This window comes from Eutrigla gurnardus (genome assembly GCF_963514095.1).
Source record: "Eutrigla gurnardus genome assembly, chromosome: 10".
Classification (NCBI taxonomy): domain Eukaryota; kingdom Metazoa; phylum Chordata; class Actinopteri; order Perciformes; family Triglidae; genus Eutrigla; species Eutrigla gurnardus.
Genome location: NC_139924.1, coordinates 10,783,271 through 10,799,356, shown reverse-complemented (window position 1 = coordinate 10,799,356; position 16,086 = coordinate 10,783,271). Strand labels below are relative to the sequence as shown.

General features: G+C 42.2%; 1 protein-coding gene across 4 annotated transcripts; it reads left to right on the top strand.

Annotated features, from left to right (window-relative positions):
- The first annotated feature begins 4,461 nt into the window (after window positions 1-4,461).
- Window positions 4,462-15,824, top strand: klc3 (kinesin light chain 3). 4 transcript variants are annotated; one of them, XM_084018958.1, is made up of 14 exons: window positions 4,462-4,478; window positions 6,777-7,025; window positions 7,269-7,334; window positions 7,455-7,619; window positions 8,267-8,342; window positions 9,228-9,373; window positions 9,670-9,752; window positions 10,433-10,520; window positions 10,789-10,890; window positions 11,068-11,241; window positions 11,551-11,650; window positions 12,966-13,146; window positions 13,330-13,396; window positions 13,566-15,824. In XM_084018958.1, the coding sequence occupies exons 2-14, from the start codon at window positions 6,816-6,818 to the stop codon at window positions 13,647-13,649; spliced, it is 1,542 nt and encodes a 513-aa protein (XP_083875084.1). In that variant the 5' UTR covers window positions 4,462-4,478; window positions 6,777-6,815; the 3' UTR covers window positions 13,650-15,824. The 4 variants fall into 4 exon arrangements, with proteins under 4 accessions (XP_083875084.1, XP_083875085.1, XP_083875082.1 ...); XM_084018959.1 differs by lacking the exon at window positions 4,462-4,478 and adding an exon at window positions 5,379-5,394; XM_084018956.1 differs by lacking the exon at window positions 4,462-4,478 and adding an exon at window positions 5,418-5,598 and having other exon boundaries at window positions 6,782-7,025; window positions 13,566-15,823.
- The last annotated feature ends 262 nt before the right edge of the window (window positions 15,825-16,086 follow it).

Sequence of the window (16,086 nt, the reverse complement as noted above, 5' to 3'; positions counted from 1 at the left end):
CAGTTCATTGCTTAATTCCACAGTTGTTGTAAAGTGTTTTTTATTTTCTGCACAAGAGGTCAGGGAGGAATGACCTACGTGGTGACCCTGCATAGTTTAAGGACACTCATGGAGAGAAGAGTTAACACGAATACCGCAAGGAGTTTTATTATTTTAATGTTTCTTCTTTTTAGTGTTCAAGTGAACACAGAACGTGCTTCTTTCTACATAGCTCTCATCGTTATATCTCATTATATCTGTATAGACTCTGTATTTATAAACCTGTGTTCATTTATTCTTAAATCCTGTGTCATAATAAATATAAAATGACTGGACTGGACTCTCATCCAAGAGGCTTCTTCAGTAAACTTCTTCTTCTCTTTCTACTTTCCCTTCTTCTTTATCGTCATCATCATCTTCTTCTTCTTCCTCTCCTTTGTCAGAACTGTCCTCTTTTGCCCAGGGATATAAAACATAGCATCTTTACAAGCCTGTCGTCAGATGTCCAGGTGTTTCACAAACCCTTCATACCTGTGTTTGAATGCACTAATGTATTTGAGGAATGTCTCATTTACAAATCTGACTTGTATCTCCCATGTTTTGGTGAGCAGAGGCCTGGAGGAGTTTCCCCGGAGACCAGTGACCTTATATGGCCGGGGCCGGCCTGCACGCCCCCCACGTCAGTTGCTGGTGCTTCTCCTCCTCCCTGACAGCTGAGCCGTCCATCAGCCGCTCATATAACTGTCACACAGGAACCGTGTCCCAAATCACTCCCTGCTTCTATATAGTGCACTATATAGGGAGTTCGCCATGCTAGTGGCGTCCGCATGTTTAGTCGGCATTACTATTCCCTATATAGTGCACTATATAGGGAGTTCGCCATGCTAGTGGCGTCCGCATGTTTAGTCGGCATTACTATTCCCTATATAGTGCACTTAAAGTTTCCCACGATGCATCGCGAAAAGTAGTGTACAACCGATGGTCAGTCGCCGAGCACATTTTACCATCATGCATTAATATGTAATATATGTATTGTGCACAGAGCAGAACAAGGCAACACAAACTGCCAAAATACGCGATATATATTTAGTATTTATATGAGATTTTGGCTGAGGCTGCGTGTGTATGTGTGTGTGTGTGTGTGTGTGTGTGTGTGTGTGTGGGGGAGGGGGGGGGGGGTCAATTCGTCCCTCAAAAAACGTCACTCGTCCCTCAAAGCAAAGCGCTGACAAACTATTACATACCGTACATTTATGTTGACGTAATTATACTGTATTAGATACAGATATGTATTTATTTAATTTGCTTTATTTATTATGATTATACTACCTTATCTGAGATCTCAGGAATGTATTTTGTAATTGTATCCTATTAATTGATTTTTTGTTTTTGTATCTGTGAAACAGCTCTTATGAATTGTGTTATGTGTTAATGTTTGACATAATCTGTAAACTGAATATGTAAATAAAGTTTACAACAAAAAACAGTCTGAAGACTATAAAGATGAGGGACAGTGTGAGCGATCGGGGACGTCCTGCAGCCTGTTTCAAACGGGTCCTGAAGTCCACCAGGACCCGATCGGGATCGTTGAAAATAAACGATCCAGCAGTGACGACGATGTGATCGTCTCTTTATTTAAAGAAGAAGAAAAAAGATGCGCAACTACCGTGCTAACTGCTGGATGACTTTATTTTCAACGGGTCCATGTGGACCTCAGGAGGTCGGTGGTCCAGTACTAACCCCCCACATCCACGATCCAGCTGTTGGCTGTTTTTATTTGTTCAAGAAGACGGCCACAGAGTCTCCCTCCCTGCCGGAGAACTCCGTTTATTTTCGTGAGAAATACGAGGTGGCGTGTGAGTGTGTGAACACGTTGAAATACGTGATAAAGAGCCGTCGGCGGAATCTGACACGTCTTAATTACGCGTCAGGAACGACGTCATCAACGGCGCCGAAAGAAACCCCCCGAGTAGTGTCCCAAAGTGTCCACTATATAGTGCTCTATAGAACCGTCCTATGTAGGGAGTAGGGATGATGCTAACAGCGACAGTGGGAGGAATTAAAAAAATAAAGGTCCTGTCATATTAGCATAGAAAGAATAGCATTAAGTATTTAATATGGAATATAAAACACATGCTATTGTTTTGCTTATTGCAGCTGTTTTGACTCAAACAAGTGGATTATTTGACAGTCTGGAAGACGTTGAGGGGCTGCATGTTGGTGTCGTGGGTATCACTGTCAGCTCACAGCAGGAGGGTTCCAGTCCCGGTTCGGGGTCCTTCTGTTCGGAGTTTGCATGTTCTCCCCGTGTTAGCGTGGGTTCTCTCCGGGTTCTCCAGCTTCCTCCCACAGTCCAAAGATGCAGGATGGACCTGTCTGTCTCTACATGTCGGCCCTGTGATAGACTGGTTACCTGTCTGTCTCTACATGTCGGCCCTGTGATAGACTGGTTACCTGTCTGTCTCTACATGTCGGCCCTGTGATAGACTGGTTACCTGTCTGTCTCTACATGTCGGCCCTGTGATAGACTGGTTACCTGTCTGTCTCTACATGTCGGCCCTGTGATAGACTGGTTACCTGTCTGTCTCTACATGTCAGCCCTGTGATAGACTGGTTACCTGTCTGTCTCTACATGTCAGCCCTGTGATAGACTGGTTACCTGTCTGTCTCTACATGTCAGCTCTGTGATAGACTGGTTACCTGTCTGTCTCTACATGTCAGCCCTGTGATAGACTGGTTACCTGTCTGTCTCTACATGTCAGCCCTGTGATAGACTGGTTACCTGTCTGTCTCTACATCTCTCCCTGTGATAGACTGGTTACCTGTCTGTCTCTACATGTCAGCCCTGTGATAGACTGGTTACCTGTCTGTCTCTACATGTCAGCCCTGTGATAGACTGGTTACCTGTCTGTCTCTACACGTCAGCCCTGTGATAGACTGGTTACCTGTCTGTCTCTACATGTCAGCCCTGTGATAGACTGGTTACCTGTCTGTCTCTACATGTCAGCCCTGTGATAGACAGGTTACCTGTCTGTCTCTACATCTCTCCCTGTGATAGACTGGTTACCTGTCTGTCTCTACATGTCAGCCCTGTGATAGACTGGTTACCTGTCTGTCTCTACATGTCAGCCCTGTGATAGACTGGTTACCTGTCCAGGGTGTACCTGCCTTCGCCCGATGTCAGCTGGGATCGGCTTCAGCCCCCCCCCCCCCCCCCCCCCATGACCCTGAATACAGGATAAAGCGGTTGATGATGGATGACGTTGAGTCAGACAGGAAAACGGGAAAAACAAACAACCCACAATAGTAGATGACATGTTCTTGACTCATCAAAGTATGGTGACATGGTCAGAGCCGTCCCAGCTCTTTCTCCCTTGTCTCCAGCCCCTCTCCTCCTTCTGAACCTTTTGTCACGTGTGTCTTTGATGTTGACCTTGGAGCTTGCAGCCATTCATCTGAACCTCCCGGCCAGCAAGGTGGGCCTTGTTAAACAGAACATTTCAGAAAACTTGGAATTGAAAAAATAATCGTCTTAATGTAAGTAATTCACTGGGGAATTTTAATTCACTAGTAGTAGACACATTGTAGCAGCGGGGCTTTAACTACTTCTAGTCCCATACAATGAAAACACTCTGTAAATCCTTTATGTTAAGCCGCTGAGCCTCAGCCCCACTGACTCCCACTAAATGCTGCTGTAATGAAGTCTTAATGTAACTTAAGTCGATGACTAAAACCTTGTTCCTCCAGAGGCTCAACTAATGTGACATGAATGAGACTAATGCTGCCTCCACAAACCATGACATCAATACAACATAAGAACACAAAGTCCATAGCCAATACTTACATCGGCAATATTTTCTAAGATATTTATTATCATGTAATTTTCTTAAAACGGAAACCTGCGTTTGAAACTTTCTTCATAAAGGCTAAATTAATTGCATATTTCATGATACGTGAACTCAATGGATGTTGGGAACCACGCCTAAAGAGGAACAATGAGAGGGATGGTTGATGTCAAAATGACAAGTCACTTGCGGCAGACATGCAGCAGAATCATATAATATCTATTTATTGAGTTATTAAAATGTACTTTAAAAAAAGGTGGTGAGATTAAATAGAATTTCATTATAGTTTTTCTTTTAACGTGGAAAATGTTTAACAATGTGAGGAAAAACCCCTAAAAGACTCAAACACAAACTGTCAACCTGTAAACCATGTCTCTCATTAATGCTCTGTAATTAATAACTCATATTCAATAATATGTAATCAATAAAGTGTTTTAATAACCTGTCATTACTAATGTCATCAATACAATTTCATTATTAAACTGTCATGAATAATCTGTCATCAATAATATGTCATCAATAATCTGTCATGAACAATCTGTCCTTCCTCCTGCATGCAGTTCGTCTCTCCGACAGATAGGGGGCTTTGTATCCCGGACAGGACATGACGGCTGGCCCCGGTGCCGCGGTGCATGTTGGGAATTATGGGATCAGGTAAGCTCTTCAAATGCGTACAGTCAAATCAAACGCACATAACTGGACAAATGCAGGACGTGGTGAGATTTGTCCTTCAAAATAAAAGCTGCGTTTTTGTGAGTTATATTTAAGGTGATACACTTGAAGGGTTCTTCTTTAGTTCTAGTTATTGCACAATACTTTAATATTTTAGTAAAATTTGTCACAAATCAATTCCTCATCTGTAAAGCAGATCTGTAGAGGTTGCATAACTGCAAACAGAGCCTTACTGAAGGCCAAATATGATGAGATAAATGTAATTGAATTATTGACAGTGCAGTTAAATGTTCCCCCTAACTATTGTATATTATAATTTATAATATTACTGCTGCATTCATGTGTATGTACAATGTACTCATGCAGATTATTTAATCTCCTTTAATTAATGTATAGCAATGAATCCTATTCTATAAGATCATCATATATTTGTAGCGTTGCTGTCCTGAGAACCACTTATCTCTTAGAAAAACAGACCCATCAAGATTTGTGACAATTAATTTTTCCTGCTGACCCAAGGCTTTCAAATAAAGTTTATTTAGCTGAAGAAGTTTAGAGTTACATGGTCAGAAGGAAAGTGATGAAAAGAAAGTATAATATTTGCCTCTGAGATGGCGAGGAGTAGAATGATTGATGGTTTTATAAAAATGGACATACACTATTAGTACCTTGTAATTACACTTAAGTATAATACTAATGATAGTCAGTTATTTTTTAGTTAGTTATTTACACAAATTAAACACGTTTCACTTTGGTACCATTTATATTAACAGCGCCACGTGCATTGTAAGACTTTTACTCTGAAGGTGAAGACCGGAAGTTGTATGTGATGCTATGCTAGCTTGATGCTAATGACTGCGATGATAACAGGAGGAGCTGAGAGCCGAAGAGGCAGCAGGTGAATCATTATAGCTTCTAGTTATTATTACAGTCCCACCTGTTCAACAGTAAATAACCTGAAGGAGACTGTGGGCGGAAATGTTTCACTGTAAAACATCGCTGCCCCTTTCCTAACAACATCAATAACAATACTTATAATCATAATAATAATAACTCAGAGTGGACAAAAAGACGAAAGCACGTCGGAGCCTGGATTTAGCAGGTAGGCTATAATTAACTTTTGTTTGTTGATGTTTACATCGTGTTTATGAGCATAATTATCATCCCCGTGGAAAGGTATACGTGCTGTCCACTGTAGCCGAATATGTGGTCAACGCGAGACTAAAGTAAAGACGTCGTTGTGTGACGCAGTCGTCATTAAAACAACGGAGAGGCTTGCGTTGGCTTTAAAATCGCCTAATAACACGTTATTCCCGGCGTGCTGGCGGACGGACCCCGAGGGCCGCTGCGCCGCCCGCAGTCAGCGGAGCTACGTGCTAGTTTTCATCTGGTTCACCGGTGTTTTATCCAGCAGCTAAGACCGGCTGGGAGGAGGTTAGTTCAGCCTGCAAACGGTCTGCATGTCGTTACAGCAGCAGCACAGTTAAATGGACACTCTCAGAACAGGAACCTGTCCTTGGCTTGGTTGCTTTTACTTCTTCTTGTCTACAGCCGCTTCGACTGAATGTTACAAATATATATAGTATTGAATGTCCAACACCTGCCTCGAGCATCCGCATCCCTCCTTACATGTACATCAGACATGAGCTGTTTCATGACTGGGGAGGTTTATCTGAGAGACATCAACAGCCTCTGTAGACTCACCACTTTAACCAGCTTCACTCGGGAAATATTTCTATTAAATATTATATTTATTAAATATATAATTTAAAGTTTGTTTGCATGTAAAAAATTTGAACAATAAAAAGAATCTTCATATTTTGGAAGACTACTACTACTATACTACTTCTACTACCACATCTAATACAGCTACTACTATGTTCTCAGTCAGGTTTTTGTGTTGGCTACTATGTACTAGTACACTGTTACGACTGCTTTTACTACTGTCACTTCCATTACTATTATGCTAGAACTACTGCTACTATTTACTATCCATTCTTCTACTACTACTACTACTACTGTAGAAGTACTTGTAGTGCTTCTAATACTGACAATAACTGCTGTCACTTTGACTATTATTGTATTACTACTTTATTTCTACCACATATCATAAATATTATACTACTTATGATACCAGGAGCTTTAACTGTTTCTATCTTGTACTTCCACTTTAGCAAGAACTACAATAATAACTTCTTCTCCTATTTATGTGTATATATAGTACTATTATACTAACTACTTCTGCTGTTTATGTGTACGTCCTCTTTGTGCTGCTCCCAGGTCAGCTGTTGTGAGAAGAGGAACCTCACAGTCGGAGCCATGTTGTCGGCGGAGGAGATTCTGTGCAACACGCAGCAGGTGATCGCTGGGCTGGAGGCGCTGAGAGGAGAGAACCGCAGTCTGCTGCAGAACCTCCAGGAGGCGATGGAGAACCGGCCGGTGCCAGAGAGCGGCAGCGTGGAGCAGGAGAAGAGCGGCATCATCCGCCAATCACTGGAGAGGATAGAGCTGGGGCTGAGCGAGGCACAGGTCCGGTTAGAAGAACACAATGTTATTGGAATAGTATTAAGAATGTCCCAAGAATTGCAACAGCAATTTACAAAGTAGAAGGAAGTACCTTAAGTACAAATAAAACAGTTGAAAAGCAACGAGTCAAGAACTGACCAGGAAACGTGTCTAATGTTGGTTTATACGTTTTAATGGAATATGGGTTATGGGTTTTAGGTTTATCTGTTCATCCTGTAACGTTTCAGTCGTGTCTCGTCCCTCCAGGTGATGATGGCGTTGTCGGCTCACCTGGGTTCACTGGAGGCGGAGAAACAGAAGCTGCGTGCTCAGGTGAGTTTCTGCAGGGCAGTAAAAAAAACCTGAAGAATAACTTGAGGTAAAGAAGAACGAAGGGAAGTTCTCTGACGTTGTCTCCTCCCCCACTCTTCATGTGTTTGTCCCCGTCCTCAGGTGCGTCGTCTCTGTCAGGAGAACCAGTGGCTGAGGGACGAGCTGGCAGGTGCTCAGCAGCGGCTGCAGGACCGGGAGCAGGAGGTCGTGACCCTGGAGGAGCAGAACCGACACCTGCAGTTCATGTCCTCCATACGCAAATACGACCTGGAGGAGCCACAGCTGGTGAGGAGACGACGACAGCACGCAAAATACACAAATACGTGTGTGAATGATCAGGAAGAGGTTTGCTATCACTACTCCAGCAGGAACTGGGTGGGGAAAAACAAACAACCAGGCTGATCTGAAATATGAACTGGATTTGTCTAAAACCTGAGAAAGGTTTTTGGTCCCGTGAAGTCATGAAAGCCAACATTGAAACTGGTTCTTACAGCTGCAGTAATTGTCTTGTAAGGCCTCGAGGGTACAAAAGGACTCAGCACCAAGCTGGCAGACACACAGCCTGACACCTTATCACCTCCACATGGGTGATGTGGTACTTAAGCAAGCCGTTAAGCATTCAGGTCACCCCCCGTAAAGGTGATTATTCCATTTAAGGAGCCTGATTCGACATTGATCTCACGGTCGAATCGACGCAGTGAAAATGTGGTAATGAAATAATGGATAAACAACATGGCCTCCTATGTTCGTTAATCAGAGCGCTCACATAAGTCCCTTCAGTCATTTCCCTTCTGTCTGTGGAAAATGGGATCAGGATGGATGTTATTCCATTATTATTAAATCATAATCAGCACCATTATCGACAGCTACTGCTGTAAACATTGAGAGTATGATTAGACTCTGAGTCGCTGAGTGTTTGTTTCTCACTTCAGGATGACAAAGAGACGTCTTCCACCAAAGAGTCTCTGGATGACCTCTTTCCTGCCGAGGACGAGGAGCAGTCGCAGAGTAAGACTTCAATGTCTCTCTACCAGTAATATACAGAAGGCTTCCAAACATTCACAGCATTCATGTGACATTTTTTATTAATTAAATATTAAATATTGGAAAAGGTCAAATATTAATGTGTCGGCATCAGCAGAAAAAAGAAAAGCCCCAAACCGACTGCAGGGTAGATACCAGTGTACTTTCAACGACGTCTTCATGGTTCATGGATGAACTCAGACTATTCTGAGTAGCAACTCTTCACACGCAGCCAAGACATTTCAAGCCCTGATGTCACATTTTAGTCACACAGTGGTTGTAATGAGTTTACACCCTGGGAGAAAAACACTATGTAAAAATGAGTGGTTTATTCATTTGAATGAGGCAGATAATGTATGTGTTAATATTCTCTGAATTCATATTCATATATGTATCTCTCTGAAACTATGAAACATGAGTCGCACAACATGATTTCTCAGTAGGCACTTTTTGTTGCAGCTACACAGTAAGAGTTCATGTAAAGCTGCGATAAAGTCCAAATATGATAAAGCTTTAAATATATATTTAAAAAAATCATCAATACTTTTACAATCATTTCAGTTGAAGCTAGGGTTAGTAGTCTAAAACAGAAAGAATACGCTACATGAAAGTGAGCAACACTGACGTCCCTTCAGGCCTCCCTCTAAATGACCAAAATGAACGTAAACAACAAACATGGCTGTTGTTTCGCAGTCTTGAGAATTTCAACAAACAAAAATCTGATTTAGGTTTACCCTCCCTGGCTTTTAATGTATCTGATCTCATTATTTTACTTCTGTTAATGAATAATGCAGACGCGTGATTGATCGCCTCCACCAGGCTTGTATGAAGTCTCACTTGCCGTGTATTTTGTCTGATTATTGCTCTCAGTGTCGCAGCCGCACCACAGCAGTGCAGCCGCCGCAGCCCAGCAGGGCGGCTACGAAATCCCCGCCCGCCTTCGAACTCTCCACAACCTGGTCATCCAGTATGCCTCCCAGGGTCGATACGAGGTCGCTGTGCCTCTCTGCAAACAGGTGAGAGCTCCCCCCATAGTATCTAATACGTGTTGCTGTTTTGGTCCAAAAGAGGAAACAGATCTGAGGCCAGCACTAGGTCCGGCTCCTTCCCCTTCAGAGAGGTTAAAGTCCACAAATCCACAGCTAGCCTGCGTCTCCACTGGAATCACGTGACCTTTAAGTCTGTCCTTGCAGGTGTTTGGCCAGAATGGATTGCTGTTAGTGTGACTGCTGCGCTGAGAGCAGTTTGTCTACCGAGAGTTCAGACATGGATGTGGAAATTACAGTACAGTCCCGTTTTAATGTCTCTACAGGCTTTGGAAGACCTGGAGAAGTCATCGGGCCACACCCACCCAGACGTAGCCACCATGCTGAATATACTGGCACTGGTATACAGGTGAGACTAGTCACCATGGCAACAACACAACACTAGTGCTATAACCACAGGACTACTATTGCCAGAGGTCGTCATGTGGTGCATTCGCACGGAATAATTTGGAATTTTACTGACATTATCTCCAAGATATGATGTAACATCTGCTTATATTCCGAAAATATTACAGTATATAATATATATTTGTTATATTATTATGTTATGTAGGCCTATTTATATTTAATTGATATATTACGGAGGTGTCAGATTCCCACGGCATTAAGATCCCAGACCACCTCCGCTATTATTCCAGATTACTAGAGGTCCCTAGGTCATACTAGTTGTGTGGGATTAGCTCTTAGATAAACATGATCTCCCAGATACTGATAATGGCCCTTTGAGACATTAGGAGTCAAAATGCACCATGTTTGTGAAAGGCAGAGGTGACAGAATAAATGACATATTTCTCATATGACGACATTATTTAGGAAATGAAAATGAAAGGAAATGAGTTTGTTAACTGACAACTTTCTGTTCACGCTGGATGACGTGTGGTATAACATCAAGTTGCTGAAATCTGTGTGCTTATGTGTCGACCTAAAGGCTCTTTATAGAATAATATAATGAAAAAAGAATGTACCTGCCCTTAAAACAAGGACCTTTATTGATTTTCTATGAAAGGCTTAATCAGTTTTTTTCTACAGAGATCAGAACAAATACAAAGAAGCCGCCAACCTGCTGAACGACGCGTTGGCGATCAGAGAGAAAACTCTTGGAATGGACCATCCGGCTGTGAGTTGGCCTCCTTTAATGGACCGGCTGCCGTCTAATGAGACACTTATATCACCAGACAGTGAATCTAAGCTTTATTCTCTCGTCTTTTCTTCTATTTATTTAGGGTTTTAATGTAGTTTAGATCAGACTTACTGAGTGGGTTTGTAATGTACATTGTGTGTGTGTGTGTGTGTGTGTGTGTGTGTGTGTGTGTGTGTGTGTGTGTGTGTGTGTGTGTGTGTGTGTGTGTGTGTGTGTGTGTGTGTGTGTGTGTGTGTGTGTGTAGGTTGCAGCAACGCTCAACAACCTGGCAGTGCTTTATGGGAAAAGAGGAAAATACAAGGAAGCCGAGCCGCTGTGTAAAAGAGCTCTGGAGATCAGAGAGAAAGTGAGAGAACACAAACATTTTGTAATCAATCATGACATGTAGCGTACCTCATCACAATCTTAATTCTAAACCCAAATCCTAACTTTAACTATGACAGTATTTTGACAGTATTAATGTGACTGAATGCTTCCATGTGTCAGACACTTTGTCGTCCTCACAGTGTGTTTTGTGTGTCAGGTTCTGGGTACAGATCACCCGGATGTGGCCAAGCAGCTGAACAACCTGGCTCTGCTGTGTCAGAACCAGGGGAAGTACCAGGAGGTGGAGCAGTACTACGAACGCGCTCTGCACATCTACCAGAGCAAACTGGGGCCAGACGACGCCAACGTGGCCAAGACCAAGAACAACCTGGTGAGAGGAAACCTCCGTTCTGTCAGAGGGAATTCTGCATCAAATCATGACTTTCAAGATTTTAACATCTACTTTTTTCCAAAGCGTCTTACAATAAGTGTCTATAAAGACTCCTCAAATACATCAGAGATGCAGAACTGCTTCAATTTAGAGACAAGAAATAGAGAGTTTTTAAAAACTATGTATTTGATGTATATTATAAAAGTCTGAAAGCTTCTAACGTAAATACATAATTTTACATTTTTTCATCTCGTTCTCCTCACTGCAACCTGATGATTGGATCTCGTTCCTGTTTCTTGGTTCTTCCAGGCATCCTGCTATCTGAAGCAGGGCAAATACAGACAAGCTGAAGCTCTTTACAAAGAGATTCTGACCAGAGCACATGAAAAGGAGTTTGGATCTGTAGAAGGTACTGTTTTTACATGTCTGCCACCACATGCTGTATGTTACACTGATTTCACTGAGAACCCTTATGATGACATTTAAAACTATAACGACATTTGGAGAGTGCAGACCTCCACTTAGGCCAATAGTCTTCTAGGAAATACAAATATGCAAACGCCACAACTATACATGGATTTATCTCCAAAACTATTATGTCCAGATATGGTTCTGCTTAGTTGAAGCCTTACCATCTCAGCTGTGCTTTTATATTTAAATGCACATTTCTACACATATCTACACATTTCTACACATATCTACAAATACCAAATGCTTAGTGAAATAACATCGTGGACATTTCATGGCAGCTTGTTGATACCACTGATTGCTCAATAACGACGGTCTTCTGTATAAAGTTTAGCCACTACGTGTTTGTAGTCCTGCCAGAGGGTTACTGATAAACTATCATGCTTCTACCATTGGTTATGTTTTGTTTCTGGATTTTAAAATATATGGCATTTATTCTGACCATCCCACTCTACATCCATCCATCAAGTTTATCTGTCGTCCTGCAGACAGACAGACAAACAAACATACCGAACCACAAACCTCCTCGGAAGAGGGAATGACCTCGAGTTTATCTAAAACCACTGCCTTGGAAGTGAATACACAGACAAATATTTACAAACGGAATGACGTTTGTATTACAGATAAATCCAACTGCATGTGTGTTGTTTTGTGACACAATCATGTGGTCTGTGGAGACTTTTCTTTAGAGGTCCGGTTACTTTATTTGCAGTCACAAACACACATTTTACAAACAAGACAGACACAATAAAAGGCCTCAAGGCTCAATGGCTTAATGAGACTAATCACTTTTGTCCAACAGCAGCCATGAGTGTTAACTACAGGATGTAGTCAGACAGATCCAACGCTACATCCACAGCATTATCAGACCTTATTCTCAGTAAGATTCATGTCACACCAGACCGAGTACGGCTTTAGCAGAGAAACGTGTCCTGAAATGATGGAGTCTCATGGAGTAAACTTTTCATTTTGAAAGAAGTGACATAGTCTTGCTGGAGCTGCGAAAAGTGACATCTAATTTCTCATCTGTGCCCGGCAGGAAGTTAGTTTATAATGTGAAAGTGCGTAAGAATACTTGAGTTTTAGGGTGATAATCAGTGAGTTCTTCCCAGGATCCAGTCTGAAGCAATATGAACTTGTTTAACTTGAGCAGATAAGATGCATTTTAAATGCTGAGACGAGACAAGCTTGTTTTCTTCATGTTGGTACACGGTTGTGTTGCTGTTTGTCATCCTACCCGTCTGTCTGTCCTCCAGGCGACGGGCGTCCCAGCTGGTCTGGTGCCGAGGACGGGGGCTCCGGACAGGACGGACTCAGTAACCTGAAGCGCAGCGGCTCTTTCACCAAACTCAGAGAGTCGATACGCCGAAGCAGCGAGAAACTGGTCCGTAAACTGAGAGGAGTCGGAATGGAGGATACTGCCCCGAGGAATGCTGGGTAATATGCTGTTACTACGGTGTTCATCCCCCACTCTTGAGTCCTTTTAGTTTTTAGCTCTTTTCCCAGCGACATCAGTAAAACTGAGCTTGTAGAAGTTTTGTGTGTTTACTGATGTCATGATATCATTATGCCCTTTTATCCAAATTAAGAGTTGATTATGTCATCATGTGCTGTTTCCAGAATGAAGAGGGCAAACTCTCTGAATGTGTTGAATGTCGGAGCCAGAGAGAGTCAGGACGGCGCCCAGGTGAGTGTACATAAAAAGTTATAGTATGTAAAAAAAATAGCAGAAATGTCAAAGTATTATTAAAAAAATAAAATGTTCCTGCTGATCTCACCGGAGGTTTCCCAAAAATGTTTAAAAATCTAAGATATGAACCCGTTCTCATCCACGGTGTTTGTGTTCTGTTCCCCAGTCGAGCCGTCTGACGGACGTCCGCAGCCTGAGCTCCAGCACACAGAGCCTCACTAGAAGAGGGTCGCTGGGCGGCAGCAGCTAGCACCCACCTTCTCCACGCAGCACCCCCCAGCAGGTGAACACCCACCCACCCCGTCATTCGTCCTACAGAGTGGACCGGCCGCTTCGAGTCCCCTCAAGAAAAAAGCACATAGCTGTCACAACTGGAGACTGAAAACAAAACGTGTTAATTATCTTTAAAAAGGAATACATTCAATGTTTTCTTGGCCATTGAGGAAGTTTCACAATTCGCTTATTAACATGACGTGTTCGTCTCCAGTCGAGACAAGTGTGTCCAAAAAAGGATGAGTGGCATACCGACATATCTCCATTGCACTAGAACCTTTCCTTCCGGTTCACTTTCAGATCATTCCTTCCTGGTTTAGATAAGAAACAATTCCTGAGTTCAAGTTCACCGTTTAGTTGAAAAGAACGTTAGACGACTTTAGACGACACCAGCATTTACACTGTAGACGTGTACATTTGATGTATTAGGTGTTTCCTAATGTTAGAGTGGCCTTTTAGCTACACTGGAAAAAAAACATTTACGTGTACTAAAGTTTAACAGGCGTATTGATAGAGATTATCTGTTTGAATTTGCATAAAAGCATAAACGCACCGAGATGTCAAATTGTTTGCAAAATAAACAAACGTGTTACATTTGGTTTAAGACTGAGCCCTTAAGCTGGAGATGAAACTATTTGCCTTTAAAACATGCAGGTCATTCAAATTATATTATATTATATTGTCAAATCGAATCATTAAAAGAACACTTTGTTTACTTGGGCTCTGTTGCTACAGTCCTGTCATCACATGTAGAATATGGACCTATTTTTTTAACCTAAATTTAAAAAAACAAAATGCACACACATATCTCACATTAAAGATGGTAAATTATAAGTTAATAATGTTTTATTGTTATTTATAGAGCACTTTCATAGTACTCAAAGTCAGTTTACACACTTTTAAGTTAATATATTCTTGATTATTTCATGTTAAAGTACTAAAGTACACTCTTCAATATTAAGCATTAAGTGATCGTTGCATTGTGAGTTTTTATGAGTTTATTGAGAACGTAGCTGTAAACTGTCTGGACCCCCAAAGTCATTGTCGTGTGCCTGAGTCAGTGTTGATGCAATGAAGATGAAGATGGTCAGTCAGCTTTGTAGCGAGGCTGATATGAGAAATGACCAATGTTCAGCTTCCCTCCGTGTTCATGACCTCCAACGCTCGCCGCTCATCACGAGGGCCTGAGGGGGGCGGGGAGTCGGGACCTCCTGGGGCCTGGACTACCAAGCAGGAGCTCAGCTCCAGAGGGGGCCGTGATATTATACACCTACCGACCTCAGGCCCCTGTAACACGGAGGGAAGCCAAACACTCACTTGCATCATGTTGTACCACAGACTTCACAGTTGGACTGTATAGAAAGAGTTGAATGAGTTTCAGCTAACGAGCTTAGACGAGCCAAACGGACGATACCGGCCCGGAGCCAAACACTGACAATCAACACGCCTCACAGCACGGACACCAGAGGTACAAGGAGGGCCGGATCTGCTGTCCGTCTGCCCCATCGTGGTAACAAAGCTTAGCGTAGCATAGCTAAAGAACCATTGTGAGCACAGGTAGCCAACTTAACTATTTCTATTCATCGATGCTTATTCACTGAAATGCCTGAAATCCACAACTTACTGCAACTCTCCATTATAAACAGCAAACCAGCTTTTAATATGATGTCTTTGTGCTCTTTTTGGGTTGTTATAGGAAAAATTACTTGAACGAGTTAAGACTCGAGCTTTGGTGAGTAGAACACTGTGAACAAAATGTCCCGTTTATGTTAATGCTCAGTCAGACTCATTTAAACATCATCATCAGGGAGGTTTAAAGTGGGATACACATGCAAATGAATGAATGCTGCTAGGAACTCTTAGCCCCCTGAAAACGATGCTACCAGCTGATCCTCATGGATTTCATTCCAACACTTAAAGCTCACTTTCTCTCCTCAATCACACTGTTTTTATGGTGGAGAACTGCTGATTGTATATTTGCTGTGGTAGAAGATGTCAATGTAAAGTTTAGTTACCGTGGAAACTAGTGGCTGTTAATGAAACACTTGGAAGAATGTTACATATAAAACGGGAGTAGAAAGTGGACTCTGTCTGTCTCTCCTGATGCTGTGTTGATTCTGGTAAATATGAATGTTTGTATTTTATATTAACAAACAAATAAATTCCAATAAGACATTCACTGTTTTGTGGTTCTGGTTTGTGTGTTTGCTGTCCGGGTTTTAGGGCTGCTTTCATCTCGACTCGCTACTGTTAAGTCAAACTGTTTAAGTATCGAGGCAAACTTTCCTCAGAAGAAAAACACAAGTCAGCTGTTGAATACAAACATTTATATTTCAACTTCCTGGATGAAAAACAGACATACAAATATTCATGTTCAGTATAAAACGTGACTTTGTACAGGTGGAGGCAGTAGC

Coding starts and splice junctions, on each gene's coding strand:
- klc3 (XM_084018958.1), top strand. CDS start 6,816: ATGTTGTCGGCGGAGGAGATTCTGTGCAACACGCAGCAGGTGATCGCT. Junction 8,343..9,227: donor GGACGAGGAGCAGTCGCAGA/GTAAGACTTCAA, acceptor TATTGCTCTCAG/TGTCGCAGCCGCACCACAGC. Junction 11,651..12,965: donor GGAGTTTGGATCTGTAGAAG/GTACTGTTTTTA, acceptor TCTGTCCTCCAG/GCGACGGGCGTCCCAGCTGG.